The sequence below is a fragment of the Daphnia magna genome, linkage group LG2 (assembly GCF_020631705.1).
Source record: "Daphnia magna isolate NIES linkage group LG2, ASM2063170v1.1, whole genome shotgun sequence".
NCBI lineage: Eukaryota > Metazoa > Arthropoda > Branchiopoda > Diplostraca > Daphniidae > Daphnia > Daphnia magna.
Window position 1 is genome coordinate 18413440 of NC_059183.1, and position 16767 is coordinate 18430206.

The 16767-nt window shown below is 39.1% G+C and overlaps 5 protein-coding genes across 9 annotated transcripts; 4 read left to right on the forward strand and 1 right to left on the reverse strand.

Annotated features, from left to right (window-relative positions):
* The first annotated feature begins 305 nt into the window (after positions 1-305).
* LOC116915869 lies at positions 306-1381 on the forward strand. 2 transcript variants are annotated; one of them, XM_032921006.2, is made up of 3 exons: positions 306-492; positions 563-787; positions 860-1381. In XM_032921006.2, the coding sequence occupies exons 1-3, from the start codon at positions 447-449 to the stop codon at positions 1255-1257; spliced, it is 669 nt and encodes a 222-aa protein (XP_032776897.2). In that variant the 5' UTR covers positions 306-446; the 3' UTR covers positions 1258-1381. The 2 variants fall into 2 exon arrangements, with proteins under 2 accessions (XP_032776897.2, XP_032776896.2); XM_032921005.2 differs by having other exon boundaries at positions 313-492; positions 563-1381.
* Positions 1382-2907: 1526 nt separating this feature from the next.
* On the forward strand, positions 2908-4327 carry LOC116915873. The gene is made up of 2 exons (XM_032921009.2): positions 2908-3015; positions 3081-4327. Exons 1-2 carry the CDS (start codon positions 2967-2969, stop codon positions 4115-4117), a joined length of 1086 nt encoding a protein of 361 aa, XP_032776900.2. The 5' UTR covers positions 2908-2966; the 3' UTR covers positions 4118-4327.
* LOC116915872 (solute carrier family 2, facilitated glucose transporter member 1) lies at positions 4242-7629 on the reverse strand. The gene is made up of 13 exons (XM_032921008.2): positions 7349-7629; positions 6716-6820; positions 6279-6439; positions 6085-6209; positions 5927-5995; positions 5789-5860; positions 5563-5700; positions 5240-5469; positions 5117-5175; positions 4884-5037; positions 4717-4819; positions 4611-4660; positions 4242-4548 (listed from the first exon to the last, which is right to left on the reverse strand). Exons 1-13 carry the CDS (start codon positions 7499-7501, stop codon positions 4360-4362), a joined length of 1608 nt encoding a protein of 535 aa, XP_032776899.2. The 5' UTR covers positions 7502-7629; the 3' UTR covers positions 4242-4359.
* A 456-nt stretch (positions 7630-8085) lies between these two features.
* On the forward strand, positions 8086-11115 carry LOC116915871 (zinc finger MYND domain-containing protein 11). The gene is made up of 10 exons (XM_032921007.2): positions 8086-8496; positions 8573-8743; positions 8813-8905; positions 9023-9120; positions 9189-9373; positions 9628-9824; positions 9885-10004; positions 10061-10357; positions 10422-10808; positions 10870-11115. The coding sequence occupies exons 1-10, from the start codon at positions 8221-8223 to the stop codon at positions 11011-11013; spliced, it is 1968 nt and encodes a 655-aa protein (XP_032776898.2). The 5' UTR covers positions 8086-8220; the 3' UTR covers positions 11014-11115.
* Positions 11116-12624: 1509 nt separating this feature from the next.
* On the forward strand, positions 12625-14615 carry LOC116915874 (solute carrier family 35 member E2A). 4 transcript variants are annotated; one of them, XM_032921013.2, is made up of 7 exons: positions 12625-12828; positions 12907-13104; positions 13165-13318; positions 13377-13492; positions 13583-13715; positions 13781-14032; positions 14106-14615. In XM_032921013.2, the coding sequence occupies exons 1-7, from the start codon at positions 12813-12815 to the stop codon at positions 14305-14307; spliced, it is 1071 nt and encodes a 356-aa protein (XP_032776904.1). In that variant the 5' UTR covers positions 12625-12812; the 3' UTR covers positions 14308-14615. The 4 variants fall into 4 exon arrangements, with proteins under 4 accessions (XP_032776904.1, XP_045024778.1, XP_032776902.1 ...); XM_045168843.1 differs by having other exon boundaries at positions 12626-12828; positions 12891-13104; XM_032921011.2 differs by having other exon boundaries at positions 12626-12828; positions 12901-13104.
* The last annotated feature ends 2152 nt before the right edge of the window (positions 14616-16767 follow it).

The window sequence follows — 16767 nt, forward strand, 5'->3', positions numbered from 1 at the left end:
CTCTTGGCATTCGAATGCGACAGAGAAAAATGCTTGGGGTCTAGCGTTTATACTCTTTGACAAACTATTAAACTTGGTGGGTTCGGGATTTTTGGTTCCCAAGACACATCTCTTCCAGCACAACTACCGCTGGGAAATATCACAAGGAAAGAAAGAAAAAAAAATAAATAAATGAAGTGCGCACTAGAAGTCAATTGCATTTATTGTAGCGTGGAATATACGCATTTACTTCCGCCAAACCTTCGCGCGCGGATAGGATGCCATCTTTATTTACTCGAGGCCTTCGAGGTCTCAAACAAAGTATAGTCGAATGTCGAAGACTAGTATATATGTACGTGTCCCACAGTAAATAGCTGATCAGTAGTGAGCAAATCGCAAGTGAAGAAGGATACACTCGTCCATGCAGAAAGTGATTGCGTCCTTGCATTTGCTTCCGTGACGGAACCATGAAAATTTCCGGTGCCACAACTAGTCTCTTGATCGTTTTCGGAGGTGATGGAAATCGTTCTAATTATTGCCTGCGTGAGTTTCTTTTTTTAAAAGATGTTTCTTTGGTCAACAGTTTTGCAAATGTCATGTAGTTCCAGCTCGCTATCCATCAAACAACTATGGAGAAACAGACGGATCGATGGAAGGTTTTTCCCGACCATCTTTAAGCAGCTAATCACTCGAAGATTCCCTCCTTTGTGGCTGACAAGGATAAAACAGAGAAATGCCGTCCGCTTAGATGAACACGTCGATCCAGGTCAAGTTTGGTTAACTGGAACGGTTCCATCACGACGAGCAAGTACTACGCCTTCAATCAACAACGCCTACGTTAATCCTTACGTATTAACAAGCGATTCGTCGCGAAAATCAGGTTTCATGAATTTAAACAAAGAAATTGAGCCCTACCGTTGGGGACAGGGGGTCAAGCTGTACATGGAAGCAGATTTACACCCTTCTCTTCTGAATTACTTGGAAGATCCAGCGATAAAAGAACCGGAGATCGAATCAAATCATCTTCCAGAAACGACCTACTCTCAAACAGATTGGTTCCGGAGACTTCCGTGCCGTAAATTTGAAGACCCGTACGAGTGCTATAATTCTAACCAGTTTTATCATCCGGTAGGATTGAATATAGGCGAAAGTAATGTGCCTTTTCAGAATAATGTTGTTGGATATTATGACAATTCACCGTTTGCTTCTGCTTCCGAGAAAAGAAGAACTTTTGACAGCATTTCAGTTGACTTGAGAAAAAACAGGAAAGGTGCATGACGTGTGTAAAAACTTTTTCGTTCTGTTGATAATTGCAAAAACGTGTTCGGTAGGGAAAAACATATTTTATCCTCGCCTAATTTCATTGTAATACACCGGGCCATATTTGCCTATTTTCCCAGCACAGCATCGTGATTTTATATATAGCATCTGCGTTTTGCTTTACTAACGAATGAAGGGCACAATCTTGTTGCTTGCGATCTCGGGAATGCTAAACGCATATCCCGTTTTAGTCCGTTAAATATCTAAAACTTTCCTCTGGTTTCACCTTTTCATTTCTTTGAGTTTGTTGGTAAATCACCTGATGCACAGTCTGTTTCTAACAGTTTCAGCACTTCTATACAACTTTTCTATATAAACAAGATTAGATGTTACCTGAAGCGAGTTTCACGACATACACAAGTTTTCTGCCAAAATATCTAAATTATATAGTGACTTTATATTAAATGATTCGCTATAGAAGAGATTGAACGGAAGTCTAACACAAATGTAAACTGTGAAAAAAACTTACCTCTGCCTTTAAACACCATGTCTTTAATAGAAACAAGACTGTATCCGAATCATTCAGTCGAGTAAAGAAGACTGCCTAGCATGAAAGAAAACCATATACACGTTACCCGAATGTTGCTAACATTTGTCTGTAGGCCTAAAACCTAAAAATTAACCAACAAAAAAACTAGAGACTAATTTAATGTAGGACATTTGACATGGTTATTGGCCAACATCTTCACGGTCTGATCATTCCGCATGCTTCAATAGCAATTAAAGCAGTTGAATTAATTTTTTTTTTTTTTTTAATGTGATGGTTCAGTAAATCGCGGGCATTGTAACAAGGGAAATGAAAACAGATGCAGGTAACCAGCACAGGAAAGAAGATTATACTATACACCTTAACAAGACGATAACAACACTGTTTCTCGAATTGCGTCTGACAGTTTTAAGTCACGAAACAACGGTCCTTATCTGTTATGGGAAACATTGTTCAAAGCGCATATGCGTGGCATTAAAAGGACATTCGATTAAGAAACTGAGCATGTTTGGTACAATCGACAGTATCCGCAAGATCGCTGGCCGAGGGGATTGAATTTGAATAAAATGAAATCATGTGATGGCGTTGAAAGGATGTTAAGGAATGGGCCAAGAGTCAACTAGTTTAGTCAATTCCGATTTTTAAATAGACTTTTTTTGAAAATAAGTACGAAGAGAGCAGGAAAAACAAGTTGTAGGACAGATTGCTTATGTGTGCATACCTCGTTTTGCAATTACATATGGGGAAGCCATAAGGCAAATGCGGTTTATGGGTTCATTAATAAAAGAAATTCGTGACCGGATAGAATTTTTACGTTCAGTGGTTCAGGGAAATGTTGGTAATGCGTTTATTAGTATAGTTTTAATATGGGTAAATGAACAGCGCACATGTATGGGCTTCGGCTTGGCGTTCGGCCATTGTTGTATTCGTTCCAGAACCCCATGCTGATGGGAGTTGTAGCTTTGTAATGAGTTTGATAGAGGATAGGGATATCAAAATAGCACCAACTTTCACGCGGTGTCCACTGGATTATTGTTAAAACAAAAGGCCGCCTTATTAAGTGCCCCCAAAGAAAATAATATAAATACACCGTGTTCACAATCAAATTTACCTGAGTGGTGATCAAGTTGGAAGAGAAGAAGGATCTCGCAAGCCTCTCTCTTTATTTATGTAAACGAGAATGAAGTGTTCCAGGATTATGGTCTTCTTGTTTTTCCTGGCACTCGGAGGTATAAAAACACAAATTTAATTTAAGTATTATTGGTTTACTAAGAGCCCCCATTTTTTTTTGTAGTGTTGCAATTGGAAGGAAGCCCAATTGCGAATGGCAGAGGAATCGGTAGATGGAAACGACCTTTCGAGGCAATCGCAAGAAGACTGCTTCGACGAGCTGCTTCTCCAGCGATGTTATCAAAGTATAATTTGAAGTTCATCAATCTAAGTGAGGAATTGAAAAAGAAGCAAAAGGAGCCGAATTATCCTGCAGCATCAAGTTCTAAGCCAACTTCGCTTCCAGTTTCCAAAGAAGGTGTGCACGATAAAAAGAAGAAAAAGGCAGGATTAATCAGCAAAGATGTGCATGGAATATGGGGACCAGGAATCAACGTAGAAGTGGAAAAAGATGCTCCGAGTTCTCTGCTGAGTTTTGTCCTTAAAAAGATGAAGATACCGCGAACGAAATCAGGCAAACACTCCAAAAAAATTGTGAAGTCACTGCCTCCTCCGCCATTGTCCGTCCCACCTATTCCGCCCGTGACCATCCCGAAGGAACCCGAAGTGGATTCGTATTTGGTGGCGCTGAAAGAATCGAGAATTCCATGTCAGTCTTTGGAAGATCCCGCCGATTGTGACGACTTTAGTTTGTTGTTCAAACCGTCCTGGTATCCGCAGAGCTACGAACTTAATGACCCTACCGGAAACGACGCCCTTTCCTCTACATTCTACAACGAATATTCGTCATCTTTGGCCAACTTTATCGACCCTTCGCAATTGAAGTTGGTTCAACCAGCGGCAGACACGAACGACTTCCTTCTACAAAAACCCATTTTATTCCTTTCTCCGAATATTAAATTCACCATTTATCATCATTCATCGCCTACTCTGAGCTCGTTAGACGACGTGATTGCTTTACCATCAATCGGCATTGCGATGGAGACTGCAATGCCTTCCGTTGACTCGTCATCCGCCGAAATGTTGGCAGAAGACGAATCACCTTCTGTCCGATCGTCAGGTGAGGGTGAATCACCTGCACATGATCCAATGGTCGATATGACAGGATTGAATATCGTGGGCCCTTTGTCTGCAATGAGTGTTGCACCAGTTTCAACATGAGCTGTGGCGGGTGAAGATGTCTGCATTTGTTGTTGATAAATTATGTACACTATCTTTTTGTTCCTATAGCTGTGAAAAAAGCTTTTCATTTTAGTCAGGGGTTATGTTAAGAGTATATGCAATATTTAATTTTATTTGTTTTGTATTTCGAAACGTATACTTGGAAGCAAAATTCGTGCGTTGTCCATAAACGATAACTCCTCTCCTCTACCTGAGACATATGTGTCAGTATCGCCCTTCATTCAATGTAAGACTGACAGGGAAGCAGGTGAAAATGAACGTGTTGGTCGGAAGGTTTCTGGAAGTTTGAAAAATAGGAATACAGCCTGAACTACTGTGGCCGCCGCGAACATGACGAAAATGTACACGCCCATCACATTCTGTAAAGAAGGGAATGTCATGCCCACCAGGAAGTTGGTTGACCAGTTTACCTGTAACGAATAATTGATATAAGAACATATTCAAATTGATTGTGCTGAAAAGAATAGAATACCAGACATCCCAATGACATGATAAGAGGTCTTGGTCCGGCCGGAATGAGCTCTAGATAAAGAGGATAAAAGTGAAGCTGTAATTGATATGGTGAATTTCGTGCAAACCTGATGGGAGGAAGAAAGGCAATGGACCGACACCCACATCAAAGAAAACAACGTAAATCAACAAGGCAGCGATGCAGCAATAAGGAATCCACGATGCTTTATTCTGTATATGATAGTTTCATTAATTGTGATGTTAAATTAGACTTATTGAATAAGTGAATATTTACAATGAAGAAGATGCAAAGAGCCAGGACGACGAGAAAAACGCTGACGCCGATGGTACTGATCATCATTAAGGGCCGTCGACAAAATCGTGCGGTGAGGAAGACGACGCACGCTGTCATAACAACATTGATGAAACCAGCTCCCAATAGAGCCAACCTGTCAGATTGATCAATACAGAAATAAACTTTATAGAACAGTACGCATATAGTCTACTATTGTTATGAGTTCATCATACTCGGCTTGTTGCTTATCCAGTCCAGCTGACAAGAATATATCAGTCGAGTAATAGAGAACCTTTAGAGACGGAGAAAAGCGTCATTGTTTAATCAATAATTTGTTCTTTAACTCATTGCCCTACCGCGTTGATACCACTCAGTTGGTTACCAAGATGCATGACCACAACGCAGGCAAATGGCCAACGGAGACTTTTCTTCGCCCAAATCGTTTTCAATGTCCAGCTAGATTGCGAATTTGTGTTATTGAGTCCGTCTTTGGGCATTTCGGCCGTTACTCGAGTGGCTTCTCGACGCAATTCCTCCATCTCCGGTCCTAATTGATCGACAGGAAGTCCTCTCAAACGAGAGAGCTCTAAAATAAAAGCGCAGTAGTTTAGAATAAAAGGATGAAATTTGTGAAAGTGTTGCCCAAAAGGATGTGATGTAATAGCCAAAGTGAATAAACCTTTAAAAGCGAGATCAGTTTTCTGTTGCAAGACAAAGAGGTATCTCGGAGTTTCTGGCAGATAATACCAAACAGCCAGACAGAGTAAGGCAGGAATGCAGGTTAAGGCAAGCAGCACGTTCCAGTTGTCTTCATTGCCTGAGTTTAGACAGTCCACAAAAACAATACTGTCCTCATTAATGCGGAACAGCAATAAGCGTCTCGTAACAAATGGGATTTGACTTACCAAGCAATTTTTCGAGACTAAGAACTTGGCCAATAAAAAGTCCTAAATTAATTCCTACCGGGCATAAAAGACCTGTAGAGGAAAAACGGTGTCTGATTATCATTTCCAAAATTCTGTTATATGTAATCAGAGATATACCAAGAACGTTCTGTGTCGCCGGGGTAGATATTTCGGACATGTAAAGTGGCATGAAACTGGTAGACATGCCTGTATTGAATGATATAATCATGAGAAATAGACAATCCTTTTTTTTCTTTTTTGAAATTTGAGCGCGTCAAGTGTGAAAGGATACGCACCTGCACCAATACCGACGATAAATCGCCCTATGAGTAACATCTCCACTGATTGCGCAATGCCGCACGTGCCAAAGAAGATAGCTGCTATCACATTCACCGAGCTATTTACCAATAAAGTATTTTTCCTGTAAGGTTGTTTGAATAACATAAGTTGACGTGATAAGGCTCTCCTGTAGTTTGGTTATCAATTTCACCTGCCGATTCGATTAGCTATTGAGCCGCCCATAAGGGCGCCCATGCCTCCTCCTATCAGGAAAATACTAACCACAAACGCCCATAGTAATTCCAGCGGAGTTTCTTCGATAGCTGTGCCATAAGTGTGCAATATACTAGAATTACAAAAGTCCACAATGACCTAGTTAAATGAAACAGACATCATTTAGTAGGCTACACAATCTTAACACTATCTGTCTCAGACTCTATAGGGGTCATATAGCCAAGGGATTTCAAAGCTCATCTTGTTTACTATTTATAATAGTAAATGCAGTGACACGAGTCTAATAAGCTTGAAGGTATTTTTTTTTTTACGAAAATATCATTAAGAATAATGGATTGCGAGGATGATAATGGAAACAAGGATCAAGTAATCGTGTCAATGGATTGATAATTGCACACGTGAAGACTGGCCTACTTGTTGTGGGCTGTTCAAGATTCCGATGTTGTAACCAGCGGGAATAACAGTTCCAAGTGTGGTAGCCACTGCAGTCACGATCAATAGGCTGCTCCAGGACTTGTTCTACATACGAAAGATACAAGAAAAAAAAAGGATTTTTTTGTCTAGATCATGCCAGATTGAAAGAAAATTGGCAGTGGTCGACTATGACATATGGCTTAATGCCAAGATAGGGTTTAAGGAAAATCAGATTCATATCACGGCCATAGCACATAGCACAATTCGTTGGCGCTTATTTGGCAAAACACATCCGTAAAAAATGACGTATATTTAGTAGACTGGTATTTCTTTAATTAAACATGTTTATGTTTCAATTTTTTTCAAGGTTTTCTAGTCAAATAAATGTGGATGAATAAGGGGTGAGTTATATAGAAAAGCGTTACGCGAACGGTTTGAGAAACAGCTGGTGCTGCTAGTCGCATGACAAAACAACAAATGCTTATTGTTTAAAACTTTATGTTTATTCATTGGATGAAATCATTTAAGCCACGGCGGTATTGCTTTTTAATTCACAAAATAATAAAAAGAAATGTGGAGCGAGTAGTTAACTGCTGTATACAAAAATTAGCACTTAGGTAAATTAGCACATACTTGATGAATTGATACCGGCCTTTTCCCTTCCGCATCGGGCAAGAAAGGCTCTTCGACTCCATCAGGATCCGCTAAATGAGACCGTATGGCTACATCTAATGTCCTGTCGACCGATCCCCAGACTCCTCTATCCCGCCTGTCACTAACGTTCATGGCACTGCACGCGTGAATTTCACCGCACAGTCAGTCACGTTAGAGAACCACCAGATTGGATGACATACTGCCTGCGCTGTGCTTTGGCTAGATCCGATGGTGAAACTAGTTTGAACCACACACCCTACGGTCATATAGATCGCCCATTGGATTTGCTTCATTCAGCTATCGAGCTTGCACACGCGCATTTGTGTCGAACTGCGTCAGCAGATACAGCTTATAAGCAAATAAATAGCAATAATCAGAGTTCTACTCGCCACCTCGTGATAACTAAAAGAGTAATTTAAAATGTTTGTCCTCGAAATCAATCTCGGCTGGCTTTATTTTTGTTTTTGAGTTTGTACCAATAAAGATAGCTGTTTTGTCTCGATTCTTGCTTCTTAGCGATATTACTTGTTACTCTATTTTCTGTCAAACCGGATTCCAGACTCTTCCCAGATTATTTTTTAAGTGTTCCATTCATTAGCAAAACACCAATAAAATTTACGAGATTAAGAAAGATGAAGATAAAAATTTAATTATACAAAACAATTTAGCGAATTTAGTAAATTTTTTGTGGTTGCCAATTGCTATCTGGCAACAGCTGAACATTCATATTAACAACACAGGCATCACCGAGTCGCGCCAGAGAGATTCTCTAGTTCTGGGATATGTGATAAGAGTTTATCGAAATTTCTGTGCGCGTTTGTTGATTTATGACATAAATAAACAAAACGCAAATGGAAACGTGTTCAACTCAACTAAAAGTTTACCGTCGAGGAGATCCATTTACGTGCCAGCGTATTTGGGATGCTATTAAAGTTATAAAGTTTGATCGTAAATCAGCTACTGCTGAGAATATTATTCGATATTGCTGCAAACATTATAATCTCGAAGGGAAATTTGTAAAAGGACAACTTGGCTTGCTGGTAGAGGATAATCTGATCCTCAAAAAGAGTTCTGCCCCAGTGAAAGGGTGTAACAAAGGTGTAGAACAAACTATCTTTGCCATTCCGGTAAGACAAAATCACATCAACCTATGACCAACAACAATTGATGTTTATGTTTCAATAATGCTTGTATTTATTATAGCTGGAATCTGAAATTGATCTGACAGGAAAGAATGATTGGTACTGTTTCAATTGCCACAAACCTGGTGAAGTTTTGGCCTGCACTTCCTGCCCACGAGTTTACCATGTAGCATGTCTGAATGATTTAAAGCATGAAGATTTTACAGAAAAGTTTGTTTGTCTGTTTTGCAAAGTAAGTAGCTGTCTAGTCTTTTCTAATGCAACAAATAATTTTGGAAAAATACCAATTTCGCCATTTAAGGAAATCAAATTTGAGGAAAGTAAAGAAGATTCTGAAGCCAGAGGTGAATTAAATCTTCTTCTCAGTTTTGCGTGTGCCAGATTGGAGGAAAAGGTACAATTTAGTAGAAGCAGTAATATTCTTAAGCTGCAAATTCTTTTTAAAAAAGCAAAAAAAAAAAACAATTTTGATTGCTCCAAAATAACTTGTAATTACCTATTTCCATTCTAGCTACCCATTGAAAATTACGTCTGGAACTCTGTGAACAACAACGCCGCATATAGCACTCCATTTACCACCGACAGGTGTGCGGCACGCCTTACAAAAATGTATGTTTGTGGCACAAAAAGTTTTGGCAAACATGTTTCAACTTCAAACACTTGCTCTCTACTATTAGGCCTAAGCAAATAAAATCCAGTGTGGAGGAAGAAGAAAAATGGCGAGCGATGTTCCTGCTTCGGTTACCCATGATGAGTCTTCCAAAGATGAATGATAGAGCCGATCGTCAGGTTTACAAATCGCTTGCCCAATTTCGGATGGATACAGATACTGTGGTTCACAATGTTACCATCTTTCATGGAGGTTCGTGAATAACCAAAAAAACTTTACTTTTTATGTTAATTGGCGTCCCTTAATATCTTGAATTAATTTCTTTTATTGCTCTGTAGATTAATATGATAGTAGCTAGGCAGTCTCCATTTTCTTTCATTCTTAACTTTGTTATTTTTCTTTTAGCCTGCTAATCACATTTTCGTAAAGACATATGAGGAAAAGTGCAGAAACATTCGGGTGTCAAGTTTTCAACGATAACTAACTAACTAATTTTGTTCCAATAGAACACAGCCCATTGGCAGATTCTGCTAGAGTTATGAAGCGGGACTGTGCCTACGAATTGGGTGAAATAAACTTATGCCGGGACTGTTACAAGAGATCAAATATGCAAGAAGAACCAGACTGGTTTTGTCATCCTTGTAATCCATCACACGAACTGGTTTATGCCAAGGCGAAAGGATTCCCATACTGGCCTGCAAAAGTATAGAATTTGTAACATTTTGCTTCTCTTCTATTTTTAAATTTGTTTTATTTATTCTAGGTTCTTAGAATCATTAACGGTAAGGAATATGATGTCCGCTTTTTTGGCCACGGACATGACCGATTAACTTTGGACAAGAGCTTTACCCGTCCTATAACTTGTAACGTAACATCGCTAGTGGTATGTTGGAAAAACTGTTTTTGTTAGTTCGACTATATGCATAATATTTATCTTAGCCTAAACGCTCTGCTGCATGGGTCAAAGCCGTCGATGAACTAAGAAAACACCAGGTGATGCTTGCCGAAGCAACTTTAAATAGTTCAAATGACGAAGAGGAATATTGCGACGATAATCAGCATGGGAAGAATGGTGCATCTGCGAAACCTTCAACTGCCGAATCGCCGACGCAGAACCGATCTCATTATTTAAAACCATTTAGCGTTTACCTGAACCGCTTGGAAGTCCCAGAAGTGGTAGATAAAATCGACGAATTGTCGGAACCATTGATTTGCGGTTCAAAATTACCTTTTTCGGTATTTGTTAACCGAATTTTCTGTGCGGTACTATTAATCAAAATTATTAAAATCTCGTTTTTAGGAGGAAAGTATTGTCTCTCAAGATGTAGCTACGGAAAATTCATTGATGGATCTGATATCTTCAACGGTTTTCCAGGACAATCTTCTCTTTTCAAAGGCGAATGATACCGAAAACGACGAAATCACTGTAAAGGATTTTGTGTCTTCTGCGATGTCTCAAGATGATAAACTAAAGGAAGAATTCATCGAATTAATGGCGGCAAGAGAAAGAATTGTCGCGCTTGAGAAAGAGGTTGAAAGTCAACGACAACAGATCCAGATTCAGAAGCAACTGATTGATAGTCAAAGGGATGAAATTGAAACTCAGAAACATGACCATGCCTCCATGGTTCATACCTTAAAAGAGCAGCATACTAAAGAAATTGCAGAAACCAAAAGCAAAATCTGGGTACTTATTTATATAAATTCTTCTTTGTCTAAATTTAATATTATTTTTTTATACATGTAAGTGTTCTAATGGATGTGGAGCAGAAGGAATTTACCATTGCTGTTTCAGTGTTGCATACTGTAACACCATATGTCAACAGTTGCATTGGAAATCCAGTCACAAAAAGAGTTGCAGAAGGGAGAGAGAAAGCAAACGAGTCAAATGACAATTACCAAACATTGAGATGTGAAATAAGAAGCATAACCATTCCTAAACAAGAACTAACTGTATTATTACCCTTGACACAAAATACACATTGCAGAAATCACATCAGTCAGCACAACTTCATTGCCACAGCAAACTGTAAAAGAGAAAAAAACATTAATACGTAAGAAAATCATGCTGTGCTAGTAATGCTGAATGCCATGAATACATAGCACGGAACTAAAACAAACCTCATGATTGTAATAGGAGGCATACCAGGATCTGTACCTTGACGAAATCCTACAGAGAAAATAATGGTTTTTCTTATTATAAAATGACATTTTCATTCGTTTAAAAGTAAAAGAGGATTGTAAAGTAACTCCACAAATCCAACCATGCTTATCACAAAATTTACCTAAATAGAGAACTGTGGGGATAAAGCTCCAATGGAATATCGTTTTTCCGAAATTGACGACAGCGGTCAGTTTCTTTTTGGTATCGGGACTCAGCTTAGCCATATTTCAGCGTTTTTATGCAAACAAGGATTCAGAGCTAACACAAGATAGACCTCGTGCCTTTCTCACAGCTGAAAAATGAAAATTGCTTTTAGTAAAAGTAAAAAGGTAAAACGTTGAACTGCGTCTGCGTTAGAAGTGTGCACTTAAGATTGGCTGAGAATCGATCGGGTAGTTTTTTAGTCGATCTGTTGGGCCTAGGGCTCAGCCCCACGTTGATCGGGTCGAGATTTTACTAATCAGGCGGGTTATTTTGACATACAGGGTGGGTCAGCCGGGTTATGACTAATTTTTCGACCCGTTTCCCGCCGGGTTATGGTTTGGTTGACTGATCGGGTTGTATAATCTGATCAATCGATTGTTAAAAGATAGTTAAAAGATAGTTAAAAGATAATTAAAAGGTAGTAAGATACAGAAAAAGTTTGTCAGCAGGATATTGAAATGTTTCTTTGATTTTCCTATTTCGCCTTGATTTTGTTTTTGTTTTTGAAATAAATGGGACGAACACATTGCTGGCGCGCCAGCACTGCCACTTTGTTTTCTACGTTTATTTTAAACACTATAAGCCTCGCGTTAAAAAGAACTTGCGTATCGTGATTGTGGTTTAATAACGAATCGAAATCATGTACTTTTTACTAAATCTAAAATTTTGAAAAAAAAATTAAAAAGTGGGAAGGCATTTAATTTGTTTTTATTTTTCATTTTTGGATGAAACGGATCCACAGTAGCAAACACTTGGAATCAGAAAAACCCCAAAACTAAGTTTTAAAAAGGGCAGCACTTTTTTCTTACAGGTGGTTTAACGAGAAAACCAACAACTTAATTGAAATCAACGTTCAATTTGGATTATTCCGTGTGATTTTTGTCGAATTCTATGAGATGTCGTTTTTCGCAGATTTTGACAGAAGTGGGAAGGCAATACCCTTCCCACTTTTCCATTTTTGCCAAATTTCAACTTTTGCTTAAAATACATGATTTCAATTCAGAATTGAATGCTAATCACGGAAATCAAGTTTATTTTTCAATTGGCCTTATACTTTTTTAATTTAAAGTAAACAACAAAATAGAAAGTTGGGGTGGTACTTGATTTTCGTTTATTTTAAAATCGGTGCGCAGACGACGGTCTATCCGTATTTCCACGTGTAAAAACTGTCAGACGTCAAATCCCAAACTTGGTTTGTAACCAATGTGTTGTTTTCTCCTATAGACACTACTTACACAACTGGAAGACTCCCGAATGGAATTTTCATTAGGCTTATTTTAAAAACTGTATTTTCTGGACTGCAGTTGAGTTTATTACCAAAAGATGAAGCCTGTAGAAGGTAACTTTTTTTAAAGTTAAGTTTCTCATACACATCCAAGATGGTCTTGCCTTATCATAAAGCTTTTCTAAGAAGTAGATAGTGAAGAGGATCTCAGACTAAGGATTTCTCTTTCACCAATGAACAAAGAGAATCCAGGACTGCCTTTTGAGAAAATAGGGCTAAGACATCCAACAGCCATTTTTTTAATGGTTCTTTGGTACATATTTAGTGCATTCAACCTCTTTGTAAATAAGTATGTCATATCCTACCTAAAAGGGGATCCTGCGCTACTAGGTATATAATTGTTCTTATTCATAATTCTCTTGCAGAACTAAAATCATTATTTTGTTTTAGCCATGAGTCAAATGTTGATGTGCATGTGTCTAGGATTCATTCAGCTTAGATACTCTTGTGGGCTTTTTGTCAGTCGACATCCAGGTGGTGGTTGGTCTTCTATTCAAAGGTCAAAACTGTTCCAGAGACCAATGCTGATATTAGGAAGCTTAAGGTACAAATCTATGTTTTGTTCTTTGTACAAAGCATTTCATTCAAATTTTATTTTAAAGGTTTACTACCCTGGTCCTAGGACTAACATCACTTAATTATGTTGCAGTGTCATTTGCAGAGACAATAAAAAGTTCTGCACCACTGTTTACTGTGATGATATCTTCCATTTTTATAGGTACCCAAATTCTATCCATCTATTATTAATCTAACCGGAATTATCTGGATTGTTCATTAACAAAAGAAAATTGATTTTCTGGAATTATAGGGGAAAAAACTGGAATGTATGTCAATTTGTCACTGATACCAATAATGGGTGGCTTGGCGCTGTGTTCCGCCACCGAACTGAGCTTTAACATGCAAGGTTTTATTGCTGTTTTGTTAACAAATTTGTCAGAATGGTAAGTTTCACTTTCCGTGTTTTCTCTACATTGACGAGCAATTCTGGTAATTTGATAAAATTCAGTATGCAGAATGTCTATTCAAAAGTGTTGTTAAGCAGCGAACGCCACAAATACGGACCGGCGGAGTTGCAGTTCTTTACGAGTTTCGCTTCATTTATGATTCAAATATTGGTGAGCTTTGTGCTCGTTGATTGGGCAAAGGTGCAATTATCTGCCATGCTTGTAGGTGCCATGCTACTGAATGGAGCATTCTTCCATTTCCAAAGTATTACGGAATATGCGCTCTTGGAGCATATCACGCCAGTCACGCACAGGTAGACTCATCCACTTTGTTAGCATTTACAGAAATTCCCATTAATAAAAAATTTTCTTTGACAAAATTGACAGTGTGGCGAATACGGTAAAGAGGGCCCTGTTAATTTGGCTATCTATTATTCTTTTTGGTAACCCGATCAGCCTTTATAGCGGGATTGGAACACTTGCCGTTATCGCAGGAGTTTTAGGCTATAACAAAGCCCGTCAATTAGACGCTCTCCGAATCCAACGTCTAATTATGCCAGATGGCTACCCCCAGAAAATTGCTCTCTAAAATGCAGTGTGGCTTTATGGACCTAGGTCGTGTTATTCTGAACTGTCCATTCCGTCCTCAGCAAGACATATTTCTCCTTTATTTGTTCAAACGTTAATTTTTCGATTCCAAATTTATAGTGATCCAATGTTTCCCTCCAAACAACGCGCTTTTTGTCCTTGCAAGTTATTTAAAGATAGAACGTGTCGTTCCTCGCCCTATTTCACGTGAACCTATCCATAAATCAAGACCGGGTGCTACCGATGTTTCTAGAGCAATGTTGGATTAGTAAATGCAAATATAAAAAGAGCTTTGGGTTTTTACAGGAATATAACCATATCCGTCTCAATTTATTTGGGTGTACAGCAAAAGGTGAAAGAGAAAGTCAGTCAACAATACATGGATACAAGCGACTGATTGATAATTGGTAAAACGAGAAGGCAATCGTTAGGAATGATCGTTTCCGTTTAATCGGCAGTTTGTTCGAAATATTTTCGTTGTCAAAGTTTAATGAGTTTAAGAAAATATTGGCTTGCCGTTGTTTGACTGGCCTAACGAGCAATTATAATTCATACTTACGCAAAAGAGTACAGATGTTGATCGTTGCCATGGCAGCGGGCTCAGTTTACATAGAAGATAGACCTCTTCTGTTTCTGTCGAAAGTGGTTCGAGTATGGCCCTGCTACCTGTACAGGAGCTCAATTAAACAACGGAATCGAGCCTTTCTGCCACTCGTTCCGTTCCCTCGTTCCTCCCTTTCGTCTAAGAAGAACCCTGAAAGGGGGGAATTGGGTTGGCACGCGGCTTCGAAAGCTGAACTAGTAGCTCAGCAACGGTCTAGATTTCACTTTTTCTTCTTTTATCCAAATTATACTTAGAACCTTTTGAGGAAAAGTACGATTTCGTTATCTTTAGTGATTTTACCGAATTTAACTCTTTAGCCCCATTGAACTAATGCCATCTCTATCTCGTTGGAGACTCCGTTATTTAGTCGGGTAAGGCGAAATATTTCGTTTAATCACCTTTTGACGCAGCAAAACCTGGAAGGTTTGATTCTAAGATCAGGCCCTGGTGACATTTTGCTCATCTTTTTATGGGGTCGCTTATAAAGATGAACCGTAAGAAAATAAGAAAGTGATGATAGATATACAGGGAATGACTTGGGCGTTAGCAATGCACGCCCGTGTATAGTAGTTTGTGTGTACTTAGTCATGGCAAAAGGTTAATGTCAATAAATATAAGCGTTAGAAACGAGGCTCTATATGCAGTACATCATAAATCAACACTCGATATAGATGAACTTTATTTTGCTTTCTTTGGCACTTATTTTTCCCTGATGAGGTGATTTTTTTCCCCCCCTAGTTCTTTTACTAGGCGCGCCTGTGGTCGATATGCACTAGCCACCGGACCGGATGGAGTCGAGAGACATTTAATGACTTGATTAGTGTCTAACGTCCGCCACCGTAAAGGTTATTTTTATAAATAAACCTTAAAGTTCAGGCTGATTTGTTTTCAATCAGTCAGCTTTCTCTCCCTTTTGCTCTATTTCACTAACTATTATACCATTTGCTCTTTCCTTGTTTGTTTTCTCCCTTCGTTTTTCGTCTACCTACACAATAAATTTCTTATATCCCACAAGTAAATATATTTGATTTTTAGCCCGTCAAGTTCAAAAGGGATCTACAACTTGAGGCTAATAAATCAGCGCTACTGCCAGCGTTGAAACCTCAACAGTTAAAACGAAGAGCTAAAGTAGTAAGTTCACGATATACCGTGTAGAGGCAGATAGATAGATGGGCTAAGAGCGCGCGAGAGAAAGAGAAAAAGAGTGTGAAAGGAGATGGTGACAACTTGAGGTTAAGCGAGCAATTTATGACCGGCGCCTGCTGTTCCCCACTACCGCCGTTGCCGGCGGTGGCGGCATCCCGGACTCAAACTCGACGTTGTGCCCCAACTCTGCGACAAAACTTGGCTTCCAAGTCTATATGGCCATCGCAATGCCGCCGCCACCGGGTCTCTTCCATCGCTCTCCCGTCTCGTCCAGCTGCCTCATAACGAGCCAATACGGAAGGCAAAGCAATCTTTGCGTTTGTGTGTATCTTTTATGGAGGACACTGTTATTTGAATGGATAGACGAGTAAAAAAATAAAATGCCTACTTTGAAAAAAAAGAAAGGGAAATATATCTAAAAGTAAAAACATTGAGAAAGGATAGTGAGTTGGAAAAGTAAAAAAAAGAAGAGAAATTGCTGGGTTAATATTATCGTCCTAGAAACGGTAAAGAGATATCAAAGATTTCGTCTATGGAGACGGATGGCGGTCAGTTCGTACTCGTCGGTCCAAGTATTCTGCCTTTTAAGTTAGTCGCGTAATCGGAAACGAGACAGCGGACGAACATGTGACTTGGCCAGTAACGTTACAGATTGTCGGAAACTGGCATCTAGCATGAACTCTATGTGTGCGCATATCATCGACTATATCA